Below are 16,080 nucleotides of genomic sequence, written 5' to 3'. Positions count from 1 at the left end.
AATGAGTAGATTGAAATAGACCTGAATTCAACAAAGAGAATGGTGGAGGCCAATTGTAGAGTCAGATCAGAAGAGACATGACTTTAGACATGCCAGATCAAATGTTCCAATAACACTCTAGAAAGGAAGGATTTGATATTCACAGTAGAACCACATTTTATTAATGAGTCTTATTTTTCTCTTTTTGCTTTTTTTTTTTTTTTTAACTTACTCTGTATGTTACAGACATAATGCTTTTTTAGTGACAGTATGTAGTTATACCACAGTGCATGATAGTTTCTTCCCAATTAATTTCTTTTCTAAAGTCCTGAATGGGAAAAAAAAAAAATACCTGCAGGTCTTACTTCTGCCCAAGATCATCCTTCTACCCAAGTTACAAAGAGTACTTAGGAACGCCCCTTAAAGGGAGATGATTTAATGGGTTCTATTCCTAGCCCAGTGCTGCCTGTTAAGCAAGTTGTTTGTGACAAAGTTTAATTTCAAGGAAATGAATAGAAGATGCCTGAGTAAGGTCACCAGGAAATATTAAGTGGGAGACCACCAGAAGTATCACTCACTTGGGAGGAGAAAACCGTGTAATTGGGAAACTAAACTAGTTAAGACAGAAAAGATCTGAGTTCCTAGTTCATATGTCAAACAGGAGGGACTCAGCAGAGACACGAAGGGAGAAGAGTTAAGGGCCAGCAATGAAACTGTATGATAGAGGGGAAAAAAAGAGAGAGAGAAACCACTGTGGTTTCAGATGCACTTTCCATGGGATTTTCCAGGCAAGAATACTGAAGTGGGTTGTCATTCCTTTCTCCAAGGGATCTTCCCAATCCAAGGATGGAACTCCAGTTTCTTGCATTGCAAACAGTTTCTTTACCATCTGAGCCACCAGGGAAGCCCAGATGCACTTTAGTAGGGGCCAAAATAAAATCTTAAGGGAATTTAAGTAGGCATTACAAGCCCAATACTGGCAGTGAAGAGACAAAATCAGAAGTGTGAGCTCTGAAATTCTTCTAGGAAAGGGAGTGTGAAGATGAGAACGTCTGTGGTGTAAAGACACAAAAGATATATCCATTAGTGTGCTAATGGGTCTCACTACTCCTCAAAGCTGTGTACCCAAAATAAACAGAAAACCTGGAAAACAATGAGAATGGACCTATAAGAAAAGTGAGTTTTTTATTAGAAAATAAGGTTTGCTATTAAAGTTCTTGTATAAAACCAAGATTTTACATCATGCAGGCTGTTTTCCCACATCTCAGCGTCCTGACAGATGCCAGCCTCAGCTTGTTATTTCCAACAATAAAAAACAGTGAGTGACCTAAGGGATTAAGAATTTCTATAATCTCTCCAGACATCATAGCTAACTTGCTTTCTTTCATAAAGTCGCTAAATGTTGCCAAAAGACAGGCCAGGTAGTATACAAAAAGGAAGAAAAGAAATGAGGTCACTGTTTTCCTGGCCTCCACGTGGGCCTCTGTGCTGGAGTCTCTGGAGCCTGTAACACTGGATTTCATTTGTTTACTGTATCTCCACAGGGATGTAATTAAAAAGAAAAATGAGATCAATGACACAGTAAATGGAATAATAGCAAACAGGTTAAACAATGTCAATGGGTCGAAGTATTGAATTTTACTCACATGGAACAATTCGGTGACGTTTCTTTTATGTTTTGCAATTTTAAGAAAATCATAATCAGAATTTGTTAACGTTGCTTGTATAAGGCTGATCAACATGGAAATGGCCAGGGACCCCAGTAGGCTCCAGTGAACCACCCTCTCAATTCTCCACTTCAGCCAGAGAAAAAGTCGGTGGGAGAAATTGGCTATCTCGAAGAGACAGAAGACATTGAGGCAGGTGGCAAACCACATACTTAAGTAGTTGGTGAATGTCCAGAAGATATTAAGAACTACCTTTATTTTCTCATTTTCATAAACACCTGGGTAGAGTGCCAGTATGGTGCCGTTGAGTGTCATTACACAAAGCAAATACATTCTGGAGAGAGCTAAACTGGTGAGGATGTAGTCAGCTATGGAGATCTTTTTCTTCTTAATCCAATCAACACATATTACTAGTCCAATGCATCCATTCACAAACATTCCTATGATGAATTATGCAGTCATTATGGTCAGAAAGATGTGGTCTTCTATACTGAACATGTTGGGAGAGAACACCCTAATCTCAAATATTACTGCAAGATGACCAGCAGAGCATGACAAATACATTCTTCAAATCGAAGAATGATTTTTTTCCTTTGCCATTATTTTGACTTTGATATCCTCCAGAAGTGCCCAGCTCTCCTCTGAAACAGAATTGCCTTTACATTTATGAAGAATAAGCCAACTGATTGTTGCAAACAGCATGACCAGAGTTGTAGCCTGGGTAAACTATAATTATCACCCCTGACTGAGTGATAACTGAAATGTTTTGTTGAAATTGATCTCATGCAAATTAAGAGATTATATTTCATGAATTTGCAATAGCCTTCTTGCTATTAAGTTCTGCATATTTGGATGGATCAAGCTGAATTTCAAATAGGGAGGCACAAAAAAGCAAACATAAACACCCATTTAATAAAAGTCAAAATGTGTAAATGAAACTGCATTTTCATCACCATAGATTATAAATTTCTCACAAGTCAAGTCTCCTTGTGAAAATGGATTTTAGTTTTGGAAACAGTGCAATCGGATACAAATTAGTCATAATACAAAACTAGTTTACATGATTGATTTTATAGGAAGGGCTGATGTGTTTTAAACTCTCTTCGTCACAGCCTGTGCACTTGAAATTCTTCTTATTGAGTTTATTATTGAGTTCAAGGCCTTTACCAGTAAGAGGCAGAAAGTAGAACATGTTTGCATTTAGGCAATGATATGAAGTGTGAATGCGAGGTTTAGATTCATTTTTCCTGTGAAGATAAAGAAACACATCTGGCTCCATTATAACATTAGATTCAAAATTATTCAAGACAGAAATGAGAAGAAGTATTTAGAATAATGGTAGATATGAATGATTTCCAATGGCAGATAATAAAAATGGAATGCAAACAACTGAGAGAAGGGAGAGACTCTTTTGTTGATTTCTTTCTGCTTCTTTCAGGATTCTCTGGGGAACAGAATATTTCCTTCTTTTGTGGAAACCCTTCACAATCCCCAGCACCTTCAGAAAAGCCTCCCTCAGCTTGCTGTTTCCCATTAGCAGGATGAACAAATGGCTCAATGGGAAAATGACAGCTGTTAGGCCACCAAACATCAACTCCAATTTTCCATGAGGATTCAGAAAGCGAGATGTTACAAAGAGAAAAACTACATAGTACATAATGAAAACAGCCAGAAAGATGACTATTGTCTTTATGGCCCTCATGTGGGCCTCTATGCTAGGGTCTCTAGACCCTGTGGCATGAAGTTTCATCTGCTTGGTGTGTCGAAGTAAGGAGAAAAATAAAAGGACAAATGAGACCAGGCAAAGAATAAAGGGAACCATAGCCTCCAGGTTCAGGATAATCTATTTGAAAGCAGTTGGGATTTTACTTACTTTGAATTCCTACGTAATGTTTGCTTCATTATTGATTCTGAAGTCATAAAATGAATCATTATTCAGTAAAGCACTAATAATTGAGGAGATGAGAAAGGACATCGGAAGAATCCCAAGGATACCCTGTTCATCTTCAGCTTCAGCCAGAGGAAAACTGGGTGGGATATACTGGCTATCTTGAATAAATAGAAGATGCTGAGGCAAAAAGTAAACCAGACAGTTGAATGATTGCAAGTTGTCCAGAAAATATCCAAAATGTTCATCATCTCACCATGCCTGTATGTATCTGGAAAGAGTACCATAATAAAACCATCCATATATATAACACACACAAAAAAACAGATTCTGGAGGTGGCCAGGCTGACCAGGATGACATCAGTCAAGGATACAGCTCTCTTTTTGAGCCAGCCACTGTAGTTTACCAGTACAATGAATCGATTTCCCCAAATTCCTATCATCCACGCGCCAGTAATCAAGAGCATATATATTGCCTCCATTGTACCTGGTATATTAGCAGAGCATTCTGATTTAGATTATCTACTGATGATGACCGACTTTCAGCTGTCCAGTAAGGAATGATATATATGTCTGCCACTTAGGGCATGCTGCAGTTATCTTTTATCTGCCTTCTATATCAGATGTGATCAGGTCGAGAAGATAGCCTGTTCTGCTCTGAGTTAGAACTGCCCAAAGACTTCACTGACCAAGACTAGTAATTCCTTTCATGTGTAGTGATGATTGAAAAGCTCTAAAATGCAAATAGGAATGGATCTGATTTCTGCTCTGTGCACCATCTTTCTCATTTCAAACTCTGTGTGTTTTAGATTCATCAATCTATGTTGTTGGCCAGGGACTACAAAAAGAATCAATTACTTGGAAAATATGGCTAAGCTTTAATTTAGAGATGTGGCATCATTACCATCTCTAATAACTTGAAGAGCTTCCCTAAAACTGTGGTCTATTTTCTACAAATGCAGGTTTCAGAGCTTAAAAATAATTGTGAATTTAAAGTGCAGACAACTAACAGCAATAATTTCAGACTAATTGATCGTGACATCTTCAGGAATGAGAGAGAGGTAGCCAATGAAAATCCTACTTGATCTTTACAGCAGGAGAAATTTTGCATCTGCTGGGCCAGAAAACTGACTATAGTTGCCACAGGGGAAAGACACAAATTTTATCTGTTTTCTAGTCCTAAACCATTTTACAGATCCAGAGCCCTTTCATGGCCCTGCAGCACTGCCACACGGTTACATTACAGATCTTCTCAAGACTTTCCTTGGTGCCATTTACTAGAATGATTCCGAAAAATACTCAGAACTTTGAGGTGTTAATGGATATTAAACCTGAATTGACACTAATTCTTGAGGACACCAAACATCAATAAAAAACAGAGGCTTACATTGGGCAAGTATTGAACTATAATAGGACAAGTAGTTCTCATGGGCTTATTCAGTGATTACTGCAGCCATGAAATTAAAAGACGCTTACTCCTTGGAAGGAAAGTTATCACCAACTTAGCATATTAAAAAGCAGATACATTACTTTGTCAACAAAGGTCCATCTAGTCAAGGCTATGGTTTTTCCAGTAGTCATGTATAGATGTGAGAGTTGGACTGTGAAGAAAGCTAAGCACTGAAGAATTGATGCTTTTGAACTGTGGTGTTGGAGAAGACTCTTGAGAGTCCCTTGGATGGCAAGGAGATCCAACCAGTCCATCCTAAAGGAGATCAATCCTGGGTGTTCACTGGAAGGACTGATGTTGAAACTGAAACTCCAATGCTTTGGCCACCTGATGTGAAGAGCTGACTCATTTGAAAAGACCCTGATGCTGGGAAAGATTGAGGGCAGAAGGAGAAGGAGATGACAGAAGATGAGATGGTTGGATGGCATCACTGACTCAATGGACATGGGTTTGGGTAGACTCCGCCAGTTGGTGATGGACAGGGAGGCCTGGTGTGCTGCAGTTCATGGGGTCACAAGGAGTCGGACATGACTGAGTGACTGAACTGAAATGTATAATTGGAATAAAATCCATGAAAACTATAAAAATCCCCACATTGTTCTTCATATGTGTGGTGAAAGCGAGTGTCAGCTGCTCAGTTGTGTCTGACTCTTTGGGACCCCTTGCACTGTAGGTCTCTAGGCTCCTCTGTCCATGGGATTCTCCAGGCAAGCCATTCTCTTCTCCAGGGCATTTTCCTGACCCAGGGATTGACCAGAATCTCCTGCCTTGCAGGCAGATTCTTTACCATCTGAGCCACCAGGGAAGCCACTCATATGTATGGACTTAGAGCTAAATGGTGAAAAGTCCAGATGCAATCCTCCAAATTTCTTGCTCTAACAGCATAATATATGGACAAAATAATTCATGCTCAGGAGAATTGCCAATGTTAGCTCCATCATCATTTGGGGATGATGAAACTTACCAAATCTCCATTAATAATATATTAATTACATATCATTGGATTCCTATTTTATTGGGTGTTGCAATTAAGAATGAGTGAAATATCTTTTCCAAGTTTATGGAAATGTTTTTTTTTCTTTAGATTAATAAATCTAGTCAATTATTTGGATGGATTTCCTAATATTGGCTTATTCTTACATTCCTGATATAAAATCTGCTAGTCTTGGTATACCATTATATTTGGGAAATGTTGGCTATTTCTGTATTCTATGATGATTTTTATATTGATATTCATAGCCCAAAGTGAAGAAGCAGGATTAAACTAGTTTTCTAGTGTTCAGACAGATTCTGGTAGCAACATAAAACTTGTTTCACAAAAATTTTTTTAAGTTCTTTTTTCCTTTTATATAATCTAGAATGGCTCAGATGAAGCTATCTCCTCTTCAAAAGTTTGGTAGAATTTGTTTTTCATCTGAGCCTACAGCTATTTTTTTATTGTAACTTTTTGACAATGTCCACTTATTCCTTTATTCAAGTTAGTATGTTTATGTTTTCCTTTCTTCTAAAGTTTGTTATTAGTTAAGACCTATGTTCCTGACCCAAAGGGATGGTACTGGGAGGGAGGGGGGAGGAGGGTACAGGATGGGGAACATGTGTATACCTGTGGTGGATTCATGTTGATATATGACAAAACCAATACAATATTGTAAAGTTAAAAAATTAAATTAAAAAAAAAAGTAACTTGAAAAGAAAAAGAAAAAAAAAAAAAAAAAGAGGAGGATGCTGCTCTACTAGTCACATTTCAAGAACTCATTTTTTGAACAGTTGCTGACTTTATCCTCCACCCAGTTCCAAACTCCTCACTATAGTCACTGAAATTCAGGCAAATTATCAGCAAAAATATTCTCATCAATTTTTCTAACAGCTCATTTTATCTATTTGCTTGAACTTGGAGTCTTTTTTAAAATATCTTTTTATTTTGTATTGGAGTATGGTCAATTAACAATGTTGTAATAGATTTAGGTGAACAGCAAAGGGGCTTAGCCATATGTATACATGTATCCACACCCCACCCTCACCCCGCCAGCTTTCCTCCCATCGAGGCTGCCATATAACATTGAGCAGAGTTCCATGTGTGATACAGTAGGTCCTTGTTGGTTACCCATTTTAAATATACCAGTGTGTACATGTCCATCTGGGCTTCCCTGGTGGTCCAGACAGTAAAAATCTGCCCACAATAAGGAGACTCAGGTTCACTCTCTTGCTCAGGAAGATTCCCTGGAGGAGGAAATGGCAACCAACTCCAGTACTCTTGGAGAATTCCATGGACAGAGGAGCCTGGAGAGCTAGAGTCCATGGAATCACAGAATGTCAGACACGACTGAGTGACTAACATGCACATGCATGTCCATCCCAAATTCCCTAACTATCCCATCCCTCCATCCTTTTGCTCAGCAGCCATAATTTAGTTCTCTAAGCCTGTGAGTCTCTTTCTGTTTTGTAAGTAATGAATTTGGAGTCAATTTTTGTTTTACTGGACAATTTTGGGAGTCTGGTGAAGGTTATGATTTCCTCAGAATAATGTTTTTAAACAAATAAAATAAAAACATATGAATTTCAAAGGAATCCAGACACAGTCAAATATATGCATTTATATTTTAATGTGACTTAGTAATTTACTGATCTAATAATGACATCACTGTCACAATAATGATTTGTGGTTTCTGAAGGTGAAAAACTATAAGTACTGCTAATGTTTCTGTGGCTGTACTTGCATTCAAACCAGAAGGAAAGCTAGAATTACGTTTAAAACTACTAAAAATATAAATATTTGGTGTCCACACACATTCATAGATACTTTATTTTTTATTTCTTTAAATTTTTAAAAGGTTTTTATTGAATTTGTTAAAATATTACTTCTGTTTTATGTTTTGTTTTTTTGACCGAGAGGCATACGGAATCTTATGCCAGGGACTGAACCCTCACCCCATGAATTGAAAGTGTGGAGCCTTAACACTAGATCATCAGGGAAGTCTCCATAGGCCATTTTATTTTAAAAAACTAAAATTATTTAACTGGAGGATAATTGCTTTACAATGTTGTGTTGGTTTCTGCCATACATCAACATGAGTCAGCCATAGGTATATATATGTCTCCTCCCTCTTAAACCTCCCTCCCATCTCCCACCCCATCCTACCCCCCTAGGTTGTCACAGAGCACTGAACTGAGCTCCCTACATCATATAGCAAATTCCCAGTACCTGTTTTTCATATGGTAATGTCAGTCAGTTCAGTCACTCATTTTTAACTGACTCTTTGTGACCCCACTGACTGCAGCACACCAGTCCCCACCCCGTCCATCACCAACTCCCAGAAATTGCTCAAACTCATGTCCATTGAGTCGGTGATACCATCGAACCATCTCACCCTCTGTCATACCCTTCTCCTCCTTCCTTTGATCTTTCCCAGCATCAGAGTCTTTTCCAAGGAGTCAATTCTTCATATCAGGTGGCCAAAGTACTGGAGCTTCAGCATTAGTCCTTCCAATGAATATTCAGGACTGATTTTCTTTAAAATTGACTTGTTTGATCTCTTTGAAGTCCAAGGGACTCTCAAGATTCTTCTCCAGTACTACAGTGCAAAAGCATCACTTCTTCAGTGCTCAGTTTTCTTTATGGTCCAACTGTCACATCCATGCAAAACCATAGCTTTGACTAGATGGACCTTTGTTGGCAAAGTAATGTCTTTGCTTTTTAATATGCTGTCTAGGTTGGTCATAGCTTTTCTTCAAAGGGGCAAGCATCTTTTAATTTCATGGCTGCAGTCACCAGCTGTGGTGATTTGGAGCCCCCAAAATAAAGGCTCTCACTATCCCATTGTTTCCCTATCTATTTGCTGTGAAGTGATGGGACTGGATGCCATGATCTTTGCTTTTTGAATGTTGAGATATAAGCCAGCTTTTTCACTCTCCTCTTTCACTTTCATCAAGGGGCTCTTTAGTTCTTTGCTTTCTGCCATAAGGAGGGTGTCATCTGTGTATCTAAGGTGATTGATATTTTTCCTGGCAATCATGATTCCAGCTTGTGCTTCATCCAGCCCGGTATTTCTCATGATGTACTCTTCAATTAAGTAAAATAATCAGGGTGACTATATAAAGCCCTGATGTACTCCTTTCCCAATTAGGAACCAGTCTGTTGTTACTTGTCCAGTTCTAACTGTTGCTTCTTGACCTGCATACATATTTCTCAGGAGGCAGGTCAGGTGGTCTGGTATTCCTGTCTTTTGAAGAATTTTCCATAGTTTGTTGTGATTCACACAGTCAAGGCTTTGGCATAGTCAATGAAGCAGTGTTGATCCAATGAATGTTGCCAATTTGATCTCTGGTTCTTCTGCCTTTTCTAAATCCAGCTTGAACATCTAGAATTTCTAAGTTCATGTACTGTTGAAGCTTGGCTTGGAGAATTTTGAGCATTATGTTGCTAGCGTGTGAGAGGAGTGCAATTGTGCAATAGTTTGAACATTCTCTGGCATTGCTTTTCTTTGGGATTGGAATGAAAACTGACCTTTTCCAGTCTTGTGGTCACTGCTGAGTTTTCCAAATTTGTTGGCATATTGACTGCAGTACTTTAACAGCATCATCTTTTAGGATTTGAAATAGCTCAGCTAGAATTTCTTCACCTCCGCTAGCTTTGTTCATAGTGATGCTTTTTAAGGCCCTTTCACTTTATACTCTTGGATGTCTGGCTCTAGGTGAGTGATCACCATTGTTGGTATCTGGATCATCTTTGCATGAAATGTTCCCTTGGCATCTCTAATTTCCTTGGAGAGATCTCTAGTCTTTCCCATTCTATTGTTTTCCTCTATTTATTTGCATTAATCATTGGAGAAATGCTGATAAAATGAGAATTATCTCTTCACACCCATTAGGATGCTTATAGTGAAAAATCTAGAAAATAACAAATGTTGCAGAAAATAGGAGAACTTTGAAACCTCATACATTCATGTAAGAATGTAAAATGATACAGCCACTAGGCAAAACAGTTTGGGGGTTCCTGAAAAGGTTTAATATGTTGCTAATGGGGAGAGGGGTGAGGGAGAGATGGACTGAGAGTTTAGGGTCAGTAGATGCAAACTATTACACATGGAATGGATGGACAGCAGTGTCCTACTGTATAGCACACGGAATCATATTCAATGTCCTGGGATAAACCATAATGGAAAATAATATAAAAAAGAACGTATATAGTTGGTGACACAGTGGTAAAGAATCTGCCTGCCAATATAGGAGATGCAGGAGACACAGGTTTGATCCATGGGTCAGGAAGATCCCCTGGAGGAGAAAATGGCAACTCACTCCAGTATTCTTGCCTGGAGAATTCCGTGGACTGTGGAGCTTGGTGGGCTACACAGACCATGGAGTTGCAGCATTGGAAAAGACAGAACAACTGAGCACAGCACATAAGTGAGTCACTTTGCTGCTGAACAGAAGTTAATACAATGTTGTAAACCAACTATATATATTTTATATATATATATATATTGAAAGCTTCATATAGGAATTACCATATGACCCAGTAATTCCACTTTCAGACATATTCTGAAAATAGGGACACAGATAGTTGTACGCTAATATTTGTTGCAGAATATTCACAATACCAAAGGTATTTTGGAATACCTTTGGAATTTTACCCAGCCACAAAAAGGAATGAAGATCCAAAACATGCTACAACATGAAAACATTATGCTGAGTGAGAGAAGCCAGTCATAAAAGAACAAATTTTATATGATTTTACGTGTATGAAGTATCTAGAATAAATCAATTAATAAAGCCAGAAAGTAGATTAGAGGTTCCAGGAAGTTGGGAGAGGGAGAATAGAGAGTTACAGCTGAGGGGGTACAGAGTTTTTGTTTGGGGTGACAGAGGTTTTGGAAATAGTGGTGATGGTTGTACAATACTGTAAATGTAACAATACCACAGAATTGTACACTTAAAATGTTAAAGTGGAAAATGTTACATCATATATATTTTACTACAACAAAAAGATATTTTAAATAAATACATAAATTTGAACTGCACACCATAAGAGCATGCAGCATGGGAAGGACTAGAAGTAGACATAGCAAGCCAAATTTATTATTTTATTTGAAATAAAGAGAATGATATTTTAAAATCAGTATATGAAAATTTGTTATCAATAGTGAAGCACAAGCTGGAATCAAGATTGCCGGGAGAAATATCAATAACCTCAGATATGCAGATGACACCACCCTTATGGCAGAAGGGAAGAAGAACTAAAGCACCTATTGATGAAAGTGAAAGAGGAGAGTGAAAAAGGTGGCTTAAAACTCAACATTCAAAAAACGAAGATCATGACATCTAGTCCCATCACTTCGTGGCAAATGGATGGGGAAACAATGGAAACGGTGAAAGACTTTATTTTCTTGGGCTCCAAAATCACTGCAGATGGTGACTGCTGCTGCTGCTGACTGCAGCCATGAAATTAAAAGACACTTGCTCCTTAGAAGAAAAGCTATAACCAACCTGGACAGCATATTAAAAAGCAGACAAAGGTCCATCTAACAAAAGGTATGGTTTTACCAGGAGCCATGTATTAATATGAGAGTTGGACCATAAAGAAAGTTGAGTAGCAAAGAACTGATGCTTTTGAACTGTGGTGCTGGGGTCGCAAAGAGTTGGACATGACTGAGCAAATTGAACTGAACTGTGATGTTGGAGAAAACTCTTGAGTGTCCCTTGGGCTACAGGGAGATCAAACAAGTCAAACCTAAAGGAAATCAGTCCTGAATATTCACTGGAATGACTGATGCTGAAGCTGGAACTCCAATACTTGGGCCACCTGATACAAAGAGCTGACTCTTTGGAAAAGACCCTGATGATGGGCAAGATTGAAGGCAGGAGGAGAAGTGGATGACGAATGATGAGATGGTTGGATGGCATCACCTACTCGATGGACATGAATTTGAGCAAGCTCCAGGTGTTGGTGATAGACAAGGAAGCCTGGAATGCTGCAGTCCTTGGGGTCACGAAGAGTCGGACATGACTGAGTTACTGAACTGAACTGAGTAGCAAAGGAGGGGAAAATTTATAAGAAAGCATGAGAAATAGAAAAAGAGAAATGAGAAGATAGAAAATTAATTAATTTAATTACAATAAGTGTAAAGATGTGTACTCGATCATAATTTTCAGATTCTAATATTAAAGCATTGAATATCAGAGGTTTGTTTTCTACAGGACACAATAAAAGAAAAAATAGATACTGAAAACGAACAGATGGAAAATACATAATAAATATGAAGTGAAGTGAATATATATATAAATTTAAAGTGAAGAATTAGAGATTTTTAACATGCAAAAACATGTTAAAAACATGGAAAAATTAAAATTCAAGGTAAAAACCTGCATGAGTTACCAAAGAGTTTAATAACAGCAATAATAATAATTTAAAGAACATGGAAGAAAATATAACTATCAACATTGTTTCAAGTTAAATGCAGCTATAAATGAAAGAATTTAATCATTGCAAATGTACATTTATAATCTATTTCAGATTGATTCATAATGAACATGAATATAGAGATACAATATCGTTAACGTGATTCGTCTAATGAAAGTTAGATGAATCTAATCTAGTAGATCAATTCATCTAATTCACCCAATGATATTCTAATGAATATTGTAAACATGGCTCCATCTAATGCATATAAATTTGCAGCATCAAACTTCTTCCAAGTAAACATGACTATTCACAAAAATAGATCTTGTATTAGGCCAAATAAATCTTATCCTAGGCTAACTATCATGTAAATATGTTGCTTACCCAAATTCAATAAAATAAAATATCAATATGAAAAATTGCCTTTAACATAGCTCATATAGCTGAAAAATATTCTGTTAAATAATCTTTGAATTAAGAGGAAATTACAAAGAATATCTCAGGACTCTGTGCTGAACGACAATATAAGAACCATTTGTCAATGCTGTGGAATGTACCTAAACCAACAGGCAGAAAATAAATAGCTTTGAATTCATTTACAAAAAAAGAAAAATTGAAATAAAACTAGGAAAGGACAACTAACCTTTATTTTTAAGAATATAGCAAATGTATTATCTCAATTAAATTGAAACAGAAAAGAGAACTTGGCAAACCAGACATCTAGAGAAATCCCATCAGTCCAGAATACATAAAAATATGGAAAAACTAGTCTTCAGAATTATTTGAAGTTCATGACCCACCTGTCAGTGAAAGAAAAACCTTCAGATGCCAAAAATGGTGTGAAAGTACACATTCTGAGAGGGAAAAAAAAAAGTACTGAAAATAGAGCTTTGGGGGCATTTGGAATCTGTTTGAAATTAGAGCTAAAGTTTTAAAGTATTGTGTGTATGTAGGATAAGGTAACTAGTTTTGGTCTCTGCAAGGCTAGAATCGAGATTGGAGCCTATCCACAAGCCAGGGCCCTTGAAAAGAAATCTGTTAAAGGGCAAACATGAAAATAATATATGCTCAGCAAAAGGTTAAAATTAGGGGACCTTATCTCTCAACCATGACACTGAATGAAAGGAGAATGTGGAGGTTTTTTGGTTCTGAGAATTTCTAACAATAGACTTGTATATGTGTATATTTGGGATTATGTAGTACTACGCATAGGGCTTCCCAGGTGGCGCCAGTGGTAAAGAATCTTCTTGCCAGTGCAGGAGACACAGTAGATGCCGGTTCGATCCCAGGGTTGGGAAGATCCCTTGGAGTAGGAAATGGCAACTCACTCCAGTATTCTCGCCTGGAAAATTCCATGGACAGAGGAACCTTGTGGGTTACAGTTAACAGCGTCACAAAGAGTCAGACACAACTAAGCACATGCACACACACCCCTATGGAGTACTACCCATAGAGCCTAAAACATTTCACACTGAAAATTTAATTTAAATAAGTTCAAGACTAACTTCATGTAAAATCACTGGATTTGAAAAATAGAAAGATTCATTTCATCAGTGTTCTGAACCTCTTTCCGCCATGATTACTGTTACTACATCAAAAATGCATTAGTTAAAAAAAAATAGGGATCAGATAGTAAAAACAAAAGCAATCTTTTAAAGAATTAAAAACGCATACTTGGAAAAAACAAAAATGCATACTCAAGAGCAGCACTTTTGTATCTGCTTGTCATTCCCATGTTGTAAGTGTCAAGATTGATCACAGCTTTCTCTTAGCTTTTTTTCCTAAAATTTTGTGGTAAAAGATTGTCAATGCTCAGGAAAGTCAGGTAAGATGTAATGAGAAATATTGTTTTAGAGACTTATTCCCACCATCAACATCTTTACAGTGAGCAGTTTCCAGGTAGTTTTTTTTTTTCCTCTGGGGTTTGGGGCTGTAGAAAGAAGGAACTGCAAGAGAGGGAGTCAGACTGAGCCACTCAATTTGTACATGGGATGAAAATCTCCTTGAAGAGTGGAATTCCTTGAAACGTAGTCAAAACCTTTATGGAAAATTTTGGTGACGTTCAATAACACAGTTAAAACCAATGCAAGAAAGTAGGGTAAGTTGAAAGAGATCTTCAGGAATTTCTTCACTAGATTGTTTTCTAGGAACATCCATTTCTCCCTAAGCCTGTCAAGGAGTTCTGAGGAGCTTCTCTTTCTTCCAGCATTTTAATTGCTTCAGTACTCTCAAAAAAACTTGCTTTAGCTTGTTGTTTCCTAGAATTAGGATAAATGAGTGTCCCCAGGGATAGAGGGCAGTGATGGTCAGACCAAAAATAAACAACAGCTTGCTTTCTGACATAGTAGTGCATGATATTTCTATGGTAATGCCTATAAAATACAAAATAAAAAGGATGATAAAAGATATCAAAACTTTCATTGCTTTGATATGTGCTTCTGTGCTGGGGTCTCTGAATCCTGTGGCATTCAGTAGCATCCTCTGGTTGTGCCTCCGAAGGGAAATGAGCAATAAGATACATGTAATCAGGCATAGTATGAAGATGGTAAGGGTTCCAAGATTGAGCAAAATCTGGTTTCTAAAGAATTCACCTTTATGCACTTCAACTGAAAAGACTACACTTCTATTCTTTGCTCTAGAATCACTAATTATCTTCATAGTTAGTGGAAAAGTAACTAACCATGAAATAAGCAAGTATCCTATCAGAAGGAGAAGAACCCTTTTGACGTCACTCCTCAACCAGAGAAAAATGTGGTGGGAAAAATTGGCTATCTTCAGGAAATAGAAGATGCTGAGGCTGGTGGCAAAAAAGACACTTGTTGGATTCAGAATTACCCATGAGTAAGTAATACAGTCAATTAGGTAACCAGAGGAATACATTTCTGGAGAAAAAATCTTCACAAATCCATCGGTAGTTATTAACCCTATCAGGCAAATTCTGGAAGTAGCCAATCCCATGAGAATAAAGCTGATAGTAGAAAACTTCTTGTTCTTCACACATTCAATGAAGTATGCAAGTCCAATAAATCCATCCCCTAAAACCCCCAATATTGACTCACTAAGTGCTACAAAAATGAGGAGGCCTTCCAGTACACTCAGCATATCTGCCAGTCCCTAATATTATTTCTGTTCCATCAATCTTAAATTACCTGCTGCAGAATGAGGGAGGCATGTATTGCTGCTTGATGGAAGAATGATTTTCTTCTCTTTCATTAATAAAGAATTGCAAGTGCCCACATTACTGCCTTGTGATAGAATCCAAAATAGCTTCAGGGAGACCCCTCCAGTTATGTCTATAAAATTTAGCTAGTCTAGAGAATGTGTGTCCAGACTGAACACCTTCCTTAATTTGTTAAGATGCAAATAAAAGTTTCTGTTTCATGGATTCTACTTGTCCTCCTGAGACTATTTTGCATTTGTTACCCCGGATTGTACAGTAGGAGTGGCAAGCAGATGCCTACAGAAAACAGAGCAGAATAGAAAGAAAAATTGAACTTCACCTTTTTCAGTGTCAGCATTAACACCGTCATTTATTTTGTGTTAATAATAACAGTTTAGATATATAAAGCAAAAATAGTGTAAAAAAGGAGGAAGAGATGTATGAAATTAGCATGAAATTAGTAGTCATTTATCTCTATGAGTAGATGAAAGCTGCTTCTTTGAGAAGATCAATAAAAATGATTAGCCTTTCGCCATCCTG

General features: G+C 37.5%; 3 protein-coding genes across 3 annotated transcripts; all 3 read right to left on the bottom strand.

The window, feature by feature from the left end:
• Positions 1-1,214: 1,214 nt before the first annotated feature.
• Positions 1,215-2,144, bottom strand: TAS2R8 (taste 2 receptor member 8). Its single transcript, XM_019960136.2, is given in 1 exon segment — positions 1,215-2,144. A coding segment is annotated over 1 exon segment (930 nt).
• Positions 2,145-2,973: 829 nt separating this feature from the next.
• Positions 2,974-13,957, bottom strand: TAS2R9 (taste 2 receptor member 9). The gene is given in 3 exon segments (XM_070788777.1): positions 2,974-3,641; positions 3,644-4,042; positions 13,945-13,957. Coding segments are annotated over 3 exon segments (1,080 nt in total).
• Positions 13,958-14,552: 595 nt separating this feature from the next.
• Positions 14,553-15,482, bottom strand: LOC109558818 (taste receptor type 2 member 10-like). Its single transcript, XM_019960135.2, has one exon. The coding sequence runs from the start codon at positions 15,480-15,482 to the stop codon at positions 14,553-14,555; it is 930 nt and encodes a 309-aa protein (XP_019815694.2).
• Between the last annotated feature and the right edge of the window lie 598 nt (positions 15,483-16,080).

Source organism: Bos indicus, chromosome 5 (assembly GCF_029378745.1).
Source record: "Bos indicus isolate NIAB-ARS_2022 breed Sahiwal x Tharparkar chromosome 5, NIAB-ARS_B.indTharparkar_mat_pri_1.0, whole genome shotgun sequence".
Taxonomy (NCBI): domain Eukaryota; kingdom Metazoa; phylum Chordata; class Mammalia; order Artiodactyla; family Bovidae; genus Bos; species Bos indicus.
This window is presented reverse-complemented; position numbering and strand designations above follow the sequence as displayed.

What these genes read in the sequence shown, in the direction of transcription:
- LOC109558818 (XM_019960135.2), bottom strand. Translation starts at nt 15,482, where the DNA reads ATGCTGAGTGTACTGGAAGGCCTCCTCATTTTTGTAGCACTTAGTGAG.